At 40.0% G+C, this 17,090-nt stretch overlaps 1 protein-coding gene across 1 annotated transcript; it reads left to right on the forward strand.

The window, feature by feature from the left end:
* The first annotated feature begins 866 nt into the window (after positions 1-866).
* LOC145417365 (progesterone-induced-blocking factor 1-like) lies at positions 867-15,138 on the forward strand. Its single transcript, XM_080286040.1, has 5 exons — positions 867-978; positions 3,488-3,679; positions 6,366-6,482; positions 8,487-8,607; positions 13,543-15,138. Exons 1-5 carry the CDS (start codon positions 881-883, stop codon positions 15,136-15,138), a joined length of 2,124 nt encoding a protein of 707 aa, XP_080142166.1. The 5' UTR covers positions 867-880.
* The last annotated feature ends 1,952 nt before the right edge of the window (positions 15,139-17,090 follow it).

Raw genomic sequence — 17,090 nt, forward strand, 5'->3', positions numbered from 1 at the left:
AAAAGACTTTGTAGTTACTTGTAGAGAAGTTATATACGGTATATATTAGACTTGTGGACGAGCGGTTGTTATACTTGAGTAGCTTTGTAAGTAGATAATCTTCTTTCCCATTTGTCATTCAATGACAAGGAGAGGTAAAGAATAGTATGGAACTATTTTTATTTGTCTTGGAAATATTAACAAGTCTCTCACACAGAGCGAAGTATAGAGTCCCGGGAGCTATCTCCCTGTCTCGCTCTCTCTGTCTCTCTCTCAAGTTGCTAAGCCCTTCTCCTTACGACCTGTCTGTTCTGTGGCTAGCTTCCTTCTGAGCTCTCTTTCCTAAATTCTGGTGAAACAGGAGACGTATCACGTGTGTTCCCTGTGATTGGAAAGTTCTAGAAGCCTGTGTGTGAGTATGTGTGTATGTGTGTGTATGGTCAACAAGGCTTTGTTCACCTGGTGAATTGCTGACAACTAACTGACTGGCTACTTCGTAATCTGTCGTCAGCTTTTCCTCAGTGTAACTTGCAAGATCATTTCCCATTCCCAGGCTCGCATAGAGCTGTCTATCTATCTATTTATCTATCTGTCTATTATGATTTGTAATTATAATATGGACTCATAACAGAGTAATGTATAACTCATGGCTCCACATTTTTGTATATACCGTACTTGTTCAAATTTCTTTTCTTCAAGAGTTGGCATGGACTTTAAGTGTTTCATTCTTCTGTCATATTCATGATCAGAAACTGACTCAGATTATTTTTTACGGTTTGCATTTTTCTTCTATTAATAATGAGAGAGGGACGGGGGGAGCATGGTAAATCATAATTAAAACAAGATCTCTTGCTAGCCAGTGTTACTGTTGTTAATCTCTGGTCCTATACAGAGGTGGTGCATGATGTCTGGGAATGGCAGTGTGGAGGTGTCTGTTCCAACTGATCTCACGGTTACCAGTGATGGTGACAGTGAGGAGGGACGCTCTGCAAGTAGAAGGTGAGATCCATAGGGTTTCTGAGTTAGTGGTTTTACGAGGAGGGGCACCAACCCTCTGCCAACCCACTTTTTGACATGTAGGAACACATGTTGGTTGGTTATATGGTTACTACCCAGCATTGTAAATGGTTTCCCGGCATACAGGAGACCATTTGGCTTGTCACTCAGTGTCAAGCCACCTGAAAGGGAAAGAAGAGTAATAAAGGTGCAGGAAGAATCAGACGGCACTACATCATGCGAGTGGATTATGGTCACCACCACCTACTCCTGAAAAGATCAATACAGTATATTAAATTTGTCAGTGTCTGATTTTCCAGAAGTAAAAAAGCTGTAGGGTCCATTCTCTGTAAATATTCAGAATATTCCTGTAGCTATTGAAATTATAATTGATCTTATGTTGCCACTCTGACTCTGGGTTGAAAAGCCATATTTTTTAATCATATTGTAGCTAAAACCAGACTTCTTGTATATTATGCAGCCTTTTCTTGCATATTCAGGTTAACCTTTTGAAGTCAGAGTGGTTACCTTAGGTGAATAAAAATAATTTGGTGGTAGCTAAAGCAAATTCCCAGCCATTTTCAAGGGGTTAAACAACCAAGATGCTGTAATACATCCACACCTGCTCTTGGTATTTATTTTAAAAGATTCCTTGAACTTTTTTCTCCCTAGACCTTGATGAATGAATTAATATCCCAATAAAAGAATTACTGGTATACTGTACACCACCCAACAGCCTTATTGCTGCATATGCTTAGAACCCTCATAAATTCTCTCAGTTTTCTTTATTATAATGTTTACTGTTATGTCTTCTAACCAGATCTATGAATGCAGCATTCAGCTTCACACTGTATAGGTATGCTGTGTAGCATGCACTTGGTCATCATCCAAGCTGATAATTTTAAGTTGCAGGATACCCTCCCCACAACCCATGCCAATTTTCAGATTGTAAGGGCTGCTGTACCTGCACTTTGGCATCTGCATTTCCTTGCTTATCTGTCAGTAGCTTATGATGCATATCATTCCTTCTCTTTATTCATTCCTTTAATATTAGCCTCCCTTTTCTATCTCCAGTGAATATCTTTGGAAATTACACATTTTCTTTCTCAGGAACTGTACCCACAATGGATGGCTATGACAAGGTTTTCCAGGTTGTCATATCTTTACATGTCCCACACTTTTCAGTCTCTTATTCCTTTTCCATCTTTCTCATCTGTGCTACTGGGGGTGCGGTGGCTCAGAGGTAGAGCACCCAACTTGCAGTTGCAAGGTTGCGAGTTTGAGCCTCTCACGGGTCACCTTTGCTGGGAGTGGTAGCACACTCCTGTAACCTAGTGGGGCTATGTGGCCATAGTTGCCTAGCTTGGAGATGATTAAATCATCTGTGCTACTGAATTAATCTATTGCAATAATGGGAAATTTGGCAATACTACAGATTATGTTGCTTTCAAGGACTTTCTTAATCATTCTGGCTTATCTTCTTGCTTTCACTCCATTTGCCCGTGTCACCCTTATATGTTTCTTTTCATACACTCGTCCATACCTCATTGCAAACTTTCTCTTCTGTATCTCATACCCAGCATTTGTTAAGGTGATTGTATCTGCCGTTGCCCACTCATTCAATATTTCTTATCCTCATAAAGAATTTCTCGTGCTCAAACCATTGATGCTAATGAATACTAAGCATACTGTACATGCCCAGTCCTTTCTTAACCTTCCTACTATTCAGTGTTCATTCAAGGATGCCAGTCAATGCTTCACTTCCCCCCCCCCCCCCACAAGGTACCATGCAGAATAGTCCCTTGGCTGTTCAGTCTTTACACATCTTTTTTTGGTCCTGCTACCATTCTTCCATTCACAGCTCTCACTATTGCAGTAATTATTCAGCTCTTCTTCCATGTAACTATATCTTCATTTTCTTATCAGATGGCTAGGAGAGGCAAGTGTGGGGGCCTAGATATTCTTTTTGTAATGGCATATGGATATTGCAGCCCTACTGTGTGACTTTTTGCAAACAGTTTTTCATCTCCAACACAGGAATTGGAAAGAGTATAAGTGAAGTTTGGGTTCTCCTATGATTCACGCCCCAAAGAATATTAAAAAGTTATGTTTTGATGTGGATCACTGTACTCCTTATGAACATGGGAAAACAGGATTAAACTAATAGATAGATAGATGGATGATATTGCTAGGTGCAAAAATGTTTTTTCCATCTCTTGGTCACCTTGTCTGCATCCCTCAGCATTATCTGATCCATTACCCTTTGGGGAACTTTACATCCCACCTATCTATATATTTTATCAGAATTCTTTATATTTCAGCAGTACTATATTTTGTTGTAGTCTTTTTTTTTTTTATTATTATTATTATTAATCATTCTGATACTGATTACATTTTGTTTTTCCATACTGTCTGTTTATGATACAAATTATCTGTGGTTTTCATTTACAAGTAAAGTGTGACCCTTCTTTCTAGAGTATACAGTATTGCTGGTATGTATTTTTTTATGCAGACATGCCAGAGAACTTCAGAATTTAACTTCGGAAAAACTAGAACTGCAGAAAACTGTAGAGAAGCAGAGACTGGAGCTACAGACAAAGGATGCCCAGCTGGCAGCTCTAACTAAGGAACATGAGACTGCTATCTTTAACATTGTAGCAGAAAAAGATGACCAGATTAGTTCAAAAAAGATACAGATCAACAGGTCAGTGTTGTATATTTAATATACCGGTACTCATGCTGTTAAACCTCTTTAACAAAAGACACATTTCTGATATAATTCTTGCTCTCTCCATAATTATATTCCACTCAGAAGAGATTTTTTCAAACTGGAGAGGTGTCATATAACCTTGATTGACTCCTTCACTACTTAAACCCTTCATAGTACGTGTATATTGCAATTGTCTGGTGAAAACCTCATCTAGATGGAAAGTAAATCCTCAGGGAGAATTATTTAAAATATAACATCTGTTTTTGTTATGTTTCTCATGTCCAGTGAACTAAATTTTGTCTTGTACTATTATGAATATAGATTATCCACGTTTTTCCATGTCTGGTGTAAGAGTGTAATCAAGCTCTCAACTTTGTATAGACACTAGTATTGTTGCTACTGTAGTTTACTCATGAATCATATATGACTTATAGTTGCTTCACTAAAACACTGATACTGAATTAAGGTCCATATTCACATAGTTATTTGTAATTCTTCATGATTCACTGTTATATACTTTCTGTAGTGAAATCACATTATTTAATTTTTTATGCAAGGAAGAAAGAACCAAAGGCTAGAAGCCTGTCAAGTTGTTCCGTTTGAGGGAAAAAAAATAGAGAGAGACAAATTTTGGATCCATTCATTTCAGGATACCTATACATATTGCATTTAAAAGACTGAAGGTCATAGGCAGAAAGATATACAGACAGAAGAGGACAGTTGCAGAGTTGACCTGTTACAAACAGGAAGAACTGGGAATATCGGTTAACACTGGCATTTGAAAGTTGGATAGAAAAGGTGTGGGAGTTTACTGCTAGACAGGTACTATACATCTGCTATAATGGAGAAGGGATGCAAGCAGACAGTTCAGACGAGCAGTGACCATTGATTGGGTGACAGAAGAGAGTTGAAATTTGAACAGTGTGGCGAAGTGACAGAGGCTGAAGGGAGCCAGTAAGAGGAGGAGAGTTAAAGAGACGAAAAGCCTTTGATTCCACCTTATTGAAACGAGCTGTGTATGGGGAGCCTCCCCGCACGTGACAGTTGTACTCAACACGAGTAAATAAAACCCCTGTATAAAGTCAGCAACTGTGCAGGGGTAAAGAAGACATGGAGTCGGCTTAATGCACCTAATCTCCTGGAAGCAGATTTTACAAGAGAGGTAATATGATCTTTCCAAGATAAATTGTGAGAAAATGAAACCCTGAGTATGTTAGAGATGATGCAGGAGTGAGTAGGGCATTGTTATATATTAGAGGATACTCTTGTGGAAGATTTTCTATCTATCTGTCAATATGTATAGCCTGACACCCTAATCCCGCAAAGGGTGGCCGCAGACAAAATGCCTCCAAGTCGCTCTGTCACCCACCATGTGACTACCTTCCTCCCAACTCACCCCCCCTCCCTCATATACCTCTCAACTCCATCCCTCCACCTCATCCTCGGATGATTTTGATGAGTTGAAATATATACGAAATGGGTTCTTGATACATTGAAAACAGGTACAGTAGATTACTTTTACCCTAGTCAGAGATATGAGCCAAGTCAGAAATTAGTTGTGCCATAGCTTCATCCCATGTTAATTGAAATAATTGCTGAGATGAATGCTGTGAGAAGTAAATGGAGATGTGAAAGGTGAAGTCATCAGAGCACGAATGTTTGGAAAATTAGAGTGAAAGACCCAGGAGTAAAACATCAAGGAAGTGTCTAAGAGTACGATATTTTTGAAAAATTACTGTTATGTTAATTATGTTTGTACCAACAGTGAAGATAAAATTAGGGCTGACTCGCATCATATGCAGTACGTCTCTACGTATGTCAGTCCTATTTAATTTGGCTTTTGAAGTTTTGCTTCTTCCATAGCATCCATGCCTTCATGCACATTCAGTCACCATATTAAACTGTTTTCTCACTTTGCAGCATCACTTCATACCGTTAATTGTATATGTATGTACTGTATCATTTTAATTTTCAGGCACTGACGAGGAGCCTACATAGGGTGGCACTGTGTCCTCTGAGTGGTGCATCTACTGTGTCCATCCAGGAGCCAAACCCTCTCATATTTCCCTGAACCTCATCATGGGGAGGAAACTTGATCTGACCCTGGTGAGGCATTGTCTACCACAAGGAGGTGCTGGATCCCCACACAGTGTATGAACTGTGCTGTACCTATAGGACACCTCCGCAGTTGCAGGTTTTTTACCTGTGGCCAACAGATCTGATCATGCAGACATATTGAGGCTAAGCAACAACAGAAGCTATTATATGTATATGAAACTGGATCACTTAGATTAGTTAGTTCACTGAATTGCCACTGCAGTACTGCTGGGGTATGATGACCCCAATGCCTCACAGTGTTGAGAATATCCTCATACCTCCTGTGACATACAAGTAAGGGAGGGGAGATTGTACCTGGAACTTCTTTACTCCTTGGACTCATGTCCCCAAAGAGATTTTATAACCTTGCTCTGAATATCCCTTCTGCATGCCAACATGGATAATTGGGTTAGGTTAATGAAAATGTTGGTTTGCCACTTTACACCCTCCTTATCATTGCCATTCTTAAGAGAGAATTTGCTTTACGGTTTTATTTCAGTCCAGTACAGAATTGCTATGAAGCATCAGCATTTATTCGTATTGCATTGGTTTCAGAATTTGCATCACATTCAGTTTCCCACAGACTTGAGGTGGAACTGTCTCGGACCAAGGAGGAACTTAGCACTGTGCAAGAGAGAGCTGCCCGAGAGTTGGCCCAGCTCATCCAGAAATGTGCAGTCTTCCAGCAGAATCAAAAAAGGTGGTATAGTTTGTGGAATGTGAGAAATTTTAAAGTAAATTAATGGAAAAGAGGGTGGGTTTGGTAATGAATATTGTAGAATGGGGTGCCTTTAATTTGGCATGTGTGAATAATGATATGCTACTTAACCCTTTAACCGCGGGTATTGTTTTGGTCTGACTGTCCTCTCCCGCGGGGGTTTCAGCCAAATGTAAACAAACCTTTAAACCTTAATAACTCTGCACAGAATAAAGCTAGAGAAAAAAATAAGGTACCATTAGAAAGTACTAACCTTCAGCTTTCCATTGATGTAGGTTTCATGACTTTGTTGACTTTCACAGGACGGGCAGTGCCGTTAGAAGTGAGGGGTGTAAAATCACTATTTTTCGCTCACACATCATTACCTTCGCTCATACACCATTACCAAATGCCAACCTCATTCTGATAATAATACTATAAACATATATGAACACTGCACATACGATAAACACCCACTCTGTGTTCACTGAGGCAGGTAAAAGGCACTGTAATTACCTGCACTTCACTGCCACATCAGCGGTGTTGTAATCACTATTTTTCGCTCACACACCATTACCAAATGCCAACCTCATTCTGATAATACTATAAACATATATGAACACTGCACATACGATAAACACCCACTCTGTGTTCACTGAGGCAGGTAAAAGGCACTGTAATTGCCTGCACTTCACTGCCACATCAGCGGTGTTGTAATCACTATTTTTCGCTCACACACCATTACCAAATGCCAATCACATTCTGATAATAATACTATAAACATATATGAACACTGCACATACGATAAACACCCACTCTGTGTTCACTGAGACAGGTAAAAGGCACTGTAATTGCCTGCACTTCACTGCCACATCAACATGTGTTGTCACTCACACAGCTGGACAGATACTGATGCGCGCTTGGTCAGGGGTGGGGTGGGGGGCCCAGGGGGTGGGAGGTGGGGTCCCAGGGGGGGGAAGAGGGAGGTGGGGGTCGGCTGGAGTGAAAGAACTTAATAGCTACTCTCCCTTGAAACAATTGGCGCACGGAAAAAACGCGGGGTATTCAAAATATTCACAAACATTCGAGAATGACACCCGCGGTTTGGTCCAGTTTTTGCAACGTCATTCTGGAATGACACCCGCAGTTAAAGGGTTAATAACAGTGAACAGGATATTTACATATTGGTTCAAAGGATTTGATGTCTGACAGTTGTGGTTTAAAAGTATATGTCGATAAAAGTAAGGTGATAGTTGTTGATAGAGAAGATGATTGTCAGGATGATTGCATGTAGGAGGGGGGAAGAAAGAGAGAGAGGTGTGGAAGAATTTAGTTATTTTTGTGCTGTAATAAAAAAATAAAAAAATATGTAAAGGACATGAAGAGTAGAATGGCTTAAGGCAGAAAGGTAGGCAGTGCTTTGAAAGCCTTGATCCAAAACTTTTGTTAATTTATTTATTGTTTGCCTCTCTTCTCTTAGCCAGTGTTGCCCTTGCATTCAATTTTAGCATCAAGAACAGTTTTTCAAGACAGGTTTGAGTCTTCCTTGGTTGCTAAAGCTGTAATAAATGGATTAGCAAGTGCATGAATTTTATTCATAGTAGCTATTGTTCCTTTGTTTCTGGCCTTAACCTTGAGGGTGGGGATTAGAGATAATTGATTGACTAATATAACAAGGGATGTTTGGAGTTTATTGCTCACGTAATGCCACTCAGGGATGAATGAGGCTGGTCACTCTCATGTTAAGTATCAGGACCAACTTACCGTGCCCTGGGCTCCTATGGTCCTCATGGGGCACTGTAGGATTGGATGATGAATAAATGAATGAAATAAAAGTTTCATGACACTGCTCCTATGAGAAGCATCAAGGAGATTTAGATGAATTAAATATTCCACTCAGATGAGGTAAGTTTAACTGAAATCTCTCAGCAGTCAGTTTTTCAACAAGTGCATAGGCTATACTACAACATAATGAAATTGACTCAGTTGCTTCAACCACCGTTCCAGATTAATGACGAGACAGGATGAGCTGCGTCAGTCCCTTGCCAATCTGCACCTGAGTGAGGACCAGTTCAGTAAGCTTCGTCACACCCCACCCCAAGAGTTGACACTGCAGCAGTACACTGCTGTAAGTCCTAATGTGAAAGTTGTTAGAAACTGCTGTGTCTAGGAAGAGATATCTCATAAACTCCTACAGGTTGCCCAGAGAAACAGATCATCACCATCATCCTGACTTCTTTTTCCTATGCAAAGACTGGGTAAGGTAGGTTCTGGAAGCAAGAAAAGGGGGAAAATCAAGACATATAGTGAAAGAAATGGGCCACACACTCATTCACCATTTAGGCCTCCAAAATCCTAACTCAGTCTCACAGACATAACTTTCCACACACATATATTTCATAATTCATATAAGAGTCAATTCAGTAACCGTCAAGTTCAAAGGGGGGATGCCTGCCATTGTTATGCACTCCTTAAGTTCATCCAGCCAGCATGATCTGTTGTCAATTCTCAAGCCTAATCAGCCTTCATACCTTATTTTGTCACACACGTTTCCCATATCTATCCACTTTCTTTACCTTCTACACCTTACATGTTCAAATTCACAAACATGTACCCTTTTCACCCCCTATCTGCACCCATTCTCTTTATATGATCATACTGTCTAAGCTCTCTCTTCATCTCAGTTTTCCACCGACTTCTTTACTACTTATCTTCCATGACGCACTTTATTGTGCATTTTATTCATTCGCCACATTCCACATGCATTCCTCAGTAACCACACCTCTGCTGGTATATTTAATTGCATCACATTTTCATGCCACATCAAAGTCTCGCACCTGTCTTAATATACTCACTAAAACTTCATGCAATCCTCTTGTATGTGCCCCATTCAGACCTCTGTATCTTATCAGAGCCTTCAAAACACCAGACATTTTCCTAACCTGTACTGCTATATGAACTTTACACAGGTGCCTCTCGTCTCCGTCACTATACCCAGGTACTTACACTTCCTTAGTAATTCAGAGATCTCTCCATTCACCAGCACATAAGGCTGAAAGTAACCATCTCCGTCAAAAACTATCACTTCACTCTTAGATTCAGTACATTACATTCATAGCACAGCAGTCACAGGCATCAACAGTATTATCAACCGGTTTGCAGAACTCTCATTCAATATTAACAAGTAGTGCATCATCATCTGCATATATTAGGTTTAAGATATTCCACTCTTCACAGTTTATTTAAAAAAACAAAATGTAGTAGACATACTGTACCTGGTATATCATCCATCCATCCATCATCCAGTGCACAATTCCCCTATCAGGAGCATAGAAAGACAGGATTAGGCCACTCATTACAGTCATTTAAGGCAAGAGTGGTCGGCTACTGACCCTTAAGTAGCATTAACCAAGCCTTAAACCCCAGCCATCCATTGTACTTAAACCATCATGTGCCACATCTGGTCATTAACCCACTGTACTCAGTTTTTTTTTTTTATCAAGATGAAGATGCACTTGAGAGATTGGTGATGATAGAATGCAACATTACTTTATAATCTGGTTACTCTTTAGCATTATTAATTGACAATATATATCTAAGAGGAAAAATTTAGGTTAGTAAATGTTATTCGGACATGTTGCATTCAGCCAGTCATCACCAACCAGTCGAGTGCATCTTCACCTCGGTAAAAAAAAAAACAGAGTATAGACCACCAGGCATATATATATGTAGAGTATAAGAGAGAAGTGGAGGAACGATTGAGCAAATATGAATTGGAGCAGATGGGAGATGTGGAAGGTGTGTCTAGGATATTTACAGAAGAAATATGTGCAGCATGTGATGTGGTGTGTGGAAGGAAGAGAAGACGGAGGGGGGGTGCGAGGAACAGCGTGGTGGACTGAAGAAGTGAGACAGGCTGTGGCACAAAAGAAGAAAGCATGAGAAATAGGGGCGTGGAAGAAGTTGAGAGGCGGAAGAGAGAGTTGTATGTAGAAAGAAAGAGAGAGGTGAAAAGATTAGTAAGAGAGAGTAAGAAGAGAGTGGATGAGGAATTTGGAAGGAATTTGAGTGTAAAGTGGAGGGACTGTAAGAAAATGTTCTGGAAAGAGGTGAAAAGAGTAAGACAGGGTGGAAGTGAAGTTAGCAGGGGAGTGAAAGATAAAAATGGTAGATTACTTGTGGAGAAGGGAGAAAAAGTGAACAGATGGAGAGAACACTTTAAGGAATTGTCGAACATAGAGGATGGAAGTAATGCGAGTATAAGTGGCTGGGGAATGGCTGGGAGAAGGAGGGAGGTGAGAAGACAGGAAGAAATCAGTAGGATAGAAGTTGTGGAACCAATGAAGAAAGTTAAATCGGGGAAAGCCCCAGGAATTGATGGAGTGTGTGGTGAAATGCTGAAGCATGGGGGAGAGATAGTAGTAGAATGGATGTGGAAGATGTGCAGATTGGCCTGGGAGGAAGGTAGAGTCCCGGAGGATTGGAAGTCAGGTATAATTATTCCCTTGTACAAAGGAAAAGGGGAAAAAGAAGTGTGTGGTAATCATAGTGGCATTTGCCTTCTTAGTATAATAGGAAAAGTGTATGGTAGGATACTTATTGACAGAGTTAGAGAAGGAACAGAGAAATTAGTTGGAGAAGAACAGGGAGGCTTTAGGAAGGGAAAAGGTTGTGTAGATCAGATATTCATTCTTAGATCTTTAGTGGAAAAGTTTCCAGAGAAGGGAAAGAAGTTGTATGCGGCTTTCATGGATTTGGAGAAAGCATATGACAGGGTGGATAGACAAGGATTGTGGAAAGTGTTAAGAATATATGGAGTAGATGGGAAGTTGTTGAATGCTGTGAAGAGTATGTACAATGGTGCGAAGGCTGCAGTGCTTGTGGATGGTGAACTAAGTGAATTTTTCTCTTTGAAAGTTGGTTTGAAACAGGGATGTGTCATGTCTCCATGGTTGTTCAATCTGTACATGGATGGGGTAATAAAAGAGGTACAAGGTAGGGTAGTGGATGTTGGAGTGGCCCTGGTGAGAGAGGATAGTGTTTGGAAACTCCCTGTGCTGTTGTTTGCAGGTGATACTGTGTTGTTGAGTGAAGACGAAGGGGAGCTGCAAGGCTTGGTGGATGAGTTTGAGAGATTGTGTAAGAAACGGGATCTAAAGGTGAATGTAGGGAAGAGTAAAGTGATGGTCTTTGAGAGAGGTGAAGTCAGTGAATGTACAGTGAGGTTGGATGGTGAGGAATTGGAAAATGTGAGTACGTTTAAGTACTTGGGTAGTGTGATGAGTAAGGATGGAGGTTTGGAGGGTGAAGTGCATGAAAGGGTACAGCAGGGAAGAAAGGTTGCTGGTTCTTTGAAAGCAGTGATAAGAAGCAGGGAAGTGAGCATGGAAGTGAAAAAGATACTACATGACAGTATTGTGATACCAACTCTAACGTATGGAAGTGAAGCTTGGACGTTGTTGGAAGGACACAAGTCAAGAGTGAGAGCAGTGGAAATGAGTTATTTAAGAGGAGCCTGTGGAGTCACATGGAGAGACTGGCTGACGAATGAGGATATAAAGGAGCGTTGTGGTGTGGATGTGGATGTGATACGAAGCATTATGAGGAATACACTGAGGTGGTTTGGCCATGTGGAGAGGATGGAGGGTGAAAGACTGACGAAGAGAGTGTATGTGAGTGAGGTGGAGGGGGGAAGAGGGAGGGGGAGGCCGAGGATGAGATGGAGGGATGGGGTGGAGAGGAATATGAGAGAGGGGGGGCGGTTGGGAACAGGGGAGTGAAATGGCGGGGGACAGGGCGACTTGGAGGCGATTTGTTTGTGGCCACCCCAAACGGGATTGAGGTGTCTGGCAATATATATATATATATATTAATATGTATATTAATATATATATATATATATATTAATATGTATATTAATATATATATATATATATATTAATATGTATATTAATATGGTTACTACCAAACACAGTGAATGGTTTTGAGAAACCATTTGGGTTCTCACTCATTGTAAATTTACCTGAACATATGTATTTTAATATGACTACTGTATTTTTCAGAGAAATTAGCTCTCACAATCTTAACATGAACCCCTTCTGCCAGAGTATGTAATTTTATCTTTATTCCTAAAACCCTAAGACAATTTTCCTCAATTCAAGAGAGACTATTTGAAGAGAAAGGGATAGATGTATTCTTCATTAACCCCTGAAATAAGCAAAGTCTCCTCAGAGCTGAACAAAATAAAATGGAGATGGGAAGAATGAAATGAAAAAGCTGTCATCAGATTGAAGGGAGTAATATGACTTGAAGTTAATCGTTCTGACGTGGCTTTTTTTTATTTTTTTTTATTTATTTTTTTTTTTTTAAGGATGTCTCTCCTCCATTTTTCTTTCCTTCCATCCTCTTCTGTCTTCCTTTTCTTCATTCTTTCTTTGTCCTTCTGCCTGTGGGTGACTTTACATTCCCTCTTTTGTCTTTCTGTCCTTCATTCTTTCTGCCTGTGGGTGACTCTACACTGAGCGACAATCCAAATGGTTTCCTTTATACCAGGAAACCATTTATTATGCTGGATGGTAACCATATAACCAAATTTTGGCGCCTGGTGGTTTAGTGGGTAACTACAGTGCTCCAATCAGATTGAGCTGGTGAAGGTTTATATCCGGGGGTTGGTTGGGGTTTATTGCTCACATAATGCCACTCAGGGGTGAGTGAAGCTGGTCACTCTCATCTTAAATGTCAGGACCAACTTGCCTAGCCCTGGGCTTCTACACTTCATGTGGGGCAACATAGGATTGGATGATGGATGGATGGCAATTCCATAACTGTATATGCGGACTCCATGACCCTTTATCTGCATCCAGTCCCAACCAAAGCTGAACACAAGGGCTATTACTGTGCATTCTTCAAGATTTTGTTAATATGATGTGATAAATGTCAATCATCATGCTGTATTTTAATGAACTTGGCATTCATATGTAGGTTAATCAGCATTTTAAACGATTGCATGCTATGATGGTGACTGATCATAGCCCATTTCATAATACTTTTTTTTCCCCCTCAGTTACGAGTGTATGAGATGGTATGGCCATTAAGACTAAAGCTAAAGGAAACTGAGGCCTACAAATTATCATTAGAGAGTGCCCTTGCAGCCAAAGACTCGGATCTCAAGACTCGCAGTGAGCTTTGTAACCAACTTCAGAAGACTGTGGAGGAGCTACAGAGGAAATGTGATCAGTATGGCAGCCAGTTAGTGACTCTGAAAGATGAACAAAGATCTGATGACTTCAAGGTTCGCAATTATGCTCGTGTGAAAGCTGAGAGAAATCAGTATGAGGAGGAAACAAATGTTTTGAGCCGAAAAAATAATGAGCTTGACTTACTTGTAGCAACATTGAAGGAGCAGCGCAAAGTTTTGGAAGAGCGATGCAGTATTCTCAAGGATAAAACAAGGAAACAAGAACATGACTTGACTCAGTACAAAGAGGACTTCGTAGACCTGAGGGCTAAATTCAGTAGGGTTACTGAGCTGTTGGGTTCAACAGAAAAGCAGTTAAGTTTAGAAAAAGAGAGAAATGAAGAGCTTCACAGGAAATACATAGTGGCTCGTGGTGATGTAACATCATTAAATGAAACCTCATCAGATCTTCTACATGAAATCAAAGTTCTGAAAGAAAGGCTTCAAACATGCAATTTACAGTGTTCGAGTTTACAGGAGAAAGTAAATATTCTCACTCAACAAAACAAAGACCTAAACACTGATGTAGAGAAATATAAAATGAAACTTGCTTCGGAAACACAGGGTCTTGTTACTGAAATTAAAGAGCTGAAAGCTAGCTTGTCTTCCATGTCTAAAAACCGAGATACACTGCTTCAAGAGAATTCAAGGCTGCATCAAGAACTCCAGTCACTCGACTCAGCATATCGTGAAGACAAGGCCAGCAAAGAGAAAGAAACTTTGGAATTGCATATAGAACTCCAGAAAGTTAAGAGTGTGTTAAATGGCTTGGATGAGCTTGAAGAGGAATATGAGAAGAACATTAGAACAACAGCAGGGTTACCGGAGGATGAAGCAAATAAGATGCTGGATGATATGCTCCCAAGGATTAAAGTTCGAGGAGACAAGACCTTAGCTCGCAGTGTTGAACTCACAAGACGAATACTAGTTCTAGAGAGACATAACACTGAAGCTTGCACCACAATCCAACAGTTGACAGAAGCCCTAGAACATTTAAAAAATACTGTGTCCTCATACAAAACTGCTCTAGGCTTAGCAGGTCAGCCATCAGCAAACCTCCTACAAAGAATTGCTTCCCAGGAGGAACAGCTAACAGCATTGCAGGAAGCACTACATCACAGCACAGTATTGAGGAGCACCCTAGATGAGGAGAACAAAGGGTTAACAAGAGAGCTAATCAAACTGAAGCAAAAACTGGATAATATATCCAGTCAGGCAAGTGAATTAACTGCTGTCAAGCAGCAGCTTCAGGCAATACTTGACACCATACCACAGCTATCATTGACTCAGCTGTCAGTACGGGGTGGAGAAGGTGCCACATTGTACAATCTTCACACAAACAACACCAGAGACCAGGGTATTTATCAACCCACAGCCAAGCCTATCATCATTACTAAGAATGTTCAGAAAAGGAGGAACTAACAAATATTTAATAATATGATTTTGTGTGTTTCCAAGTGATTGCATTTTGTGTGGCTTTGCATGCATTCCGGTTTATGCACTTCCTTGTCTTATAATAATATGAATTAATTTTTAGTTTGCAAATATTTTTGTATATAATTTTAGCTTGTAGTATATTTTTTTATAGAGTTATTTATATTTTTAGTAGTCTTATATATCAAGGTTCCTGAAAATGTTACAAGATTGTTATTGGAAAACTGGAATAACAGATACTTGTGCCAGGTTGCTAATTTAAGGGGGGGGGGGGAATATACCAAAGCCAATTAAAGGGTGCATTTTATCAGCCGTAGTTAATGGATACCCTTTAACCCTTTAACCGCGGGCTTGATTTGCTTTTTCATGTGGCACCCGCGGGCATATTCGCGCTCCGACACTCTCTAGAAATATTTGCCAAAAATCAGTTATTAGTCCTAGATTATTAAAATCACATATGCTTATGGCATATACCTTCAGCTTTCTCATGGGGTGTTTGTTGAGCCTTGGTTGAGTACCGTAGGACTTGTGGAGACCTCTGAAGTTGGGTAACAAAGTCTCCGACAACTCGTAATATGATTACTACAGCCTGATATTATCACTAGAAACACTATTCTATGATTCTCAGATAGTTTAGAATCCATATTCCAAAAAAAAAAAAACTGTGAAAGCAACGAAAATTACGAGGGCGTATGACCTTCCCACTTGCGCTGGTTCGCTGCTGGTGTTGTCATTTATTATTCATAAAAACACTCACAGTTTATATTTCTGTTACTATATAACACTTATATATATCTACAGTCTTTATCCATAAGTTTCCTTCAGTAATAGTAGTTTATTGTCACTGTAGGCATTCAATTTCTTTCAGTAAAATATGTAGCATTCACTTTCTCGTCCTGTATACTAGCATTGAGAGTGAATGTCACTTTCACCTTCACTCTCATAACTCATAGTATTCATACATGCTAGAGTGAAACTTTCCCTTTCATTACTCCTAGTATATATACTCGTATTCTTATAATACTACTCATTTATGTTTCTATTTACGTTCTCTATTTTATTTACATTATACACATTTCTATTTTATTTACACTGTGTTATGCACTGTCACGTGAAGTAACTTATAAAACTATTTTCCACTGTTCACTTATATTTACATTCATTGCTTTACTTGCTGTTTACACATTATTTACACATTATTTACAATTCCACTTGCACTGTTTTACTCAACAGAAAGATCATAGTCACTCTCTTTCAATTGTCAGCTCTTTACCTCTTTCCACACGAGGTTTAGTAGTGGGTAAAGGTCACAGGGCCCTTTGCATGGGGCTAAAAAGTGGCTTAAGTTAGCAGGAGCAAACAGACGTACCTTCACCTTGGAAGATGACAGTGAACTGATAGGGGTGGGCCAGGGTGGCCTACCTAGGGAAATGCATTACTGCCAATGTCAGCCTCTTGACAGCTGCTAATATATAGCAGTGAAATAATTGGCAGGAAATCTAGACAATACATTATAAATTAGGTAGTTCCAGGTGAATGTAAATATCACTTAGGCTTCTCCCTTCCCTCCTTATATATATTTTTAGTACGAGAATAGATTATACGGCATATTTCAAGGGGAAATAAACAGCGAAAATTAGCGAACGAGTGCACGTGAGGTGTTGTCAGGTGATAATTAGCCAATTCCAGGTGTATGGCACTCTCACTTACCTTATTTCTTTTTGGTATATATTATATGGTATAAGAATAGGGCATAGAGCTTATTTCAATGGATGAAATCGGTGGAAAATTCCAGGGAAGATTTACTTAGCGTAGCACGGCCGTGCAGGCGAGAGGAGAGGGTAATGGAGGGAAGGTAGGGAGGGGAGTCAAGAACGGGGAGAAATGGCTAAATTGTCAACAATGGATGGGAGTACAGATGAGATTAGGAGTGCTGACTA

Source organism: Coenobita brevimanus, chromosome 110, assembly GCF_032717465.1.
Source record: "Coenobita brevimanus isolate Jiangsu-jjx chromosome 110, ASM3271746v2, whole genome shotgun sequence".
Classification (NCBI taxonomy): domain Eukaryota; kingdom Metazoa; phylum Arthropoda; class Malacostraca; order Decapoda; family Coenobitidae; genus Coenobita; species Coenobita brevimanus.

Bases quoted from the DNA above. Each gene is read 5' to 3' on its own strand.
- LOC145417365 (XM_080286040.1), top strand. From the start codon at position 881: ATGATGTCTGGGAATGGCAGTGTGGAGGTGTCTGTTCCAACTGATCTC. The intron at 979-3,487 runs GTGAGATCCATA...TTTTTTATGCAG, and splicing joins GGACGCTCTGCAAGTAGAAG to ACATGCCAGAGAACTTCAGA. The intron at 6,483-8,486 runs GTGGTATAGTTT...CCACCGTTCCAG, and splicing joins TTCCAGCAGAATCAAAAAAG to ATTAATGACGAGACAGGATG.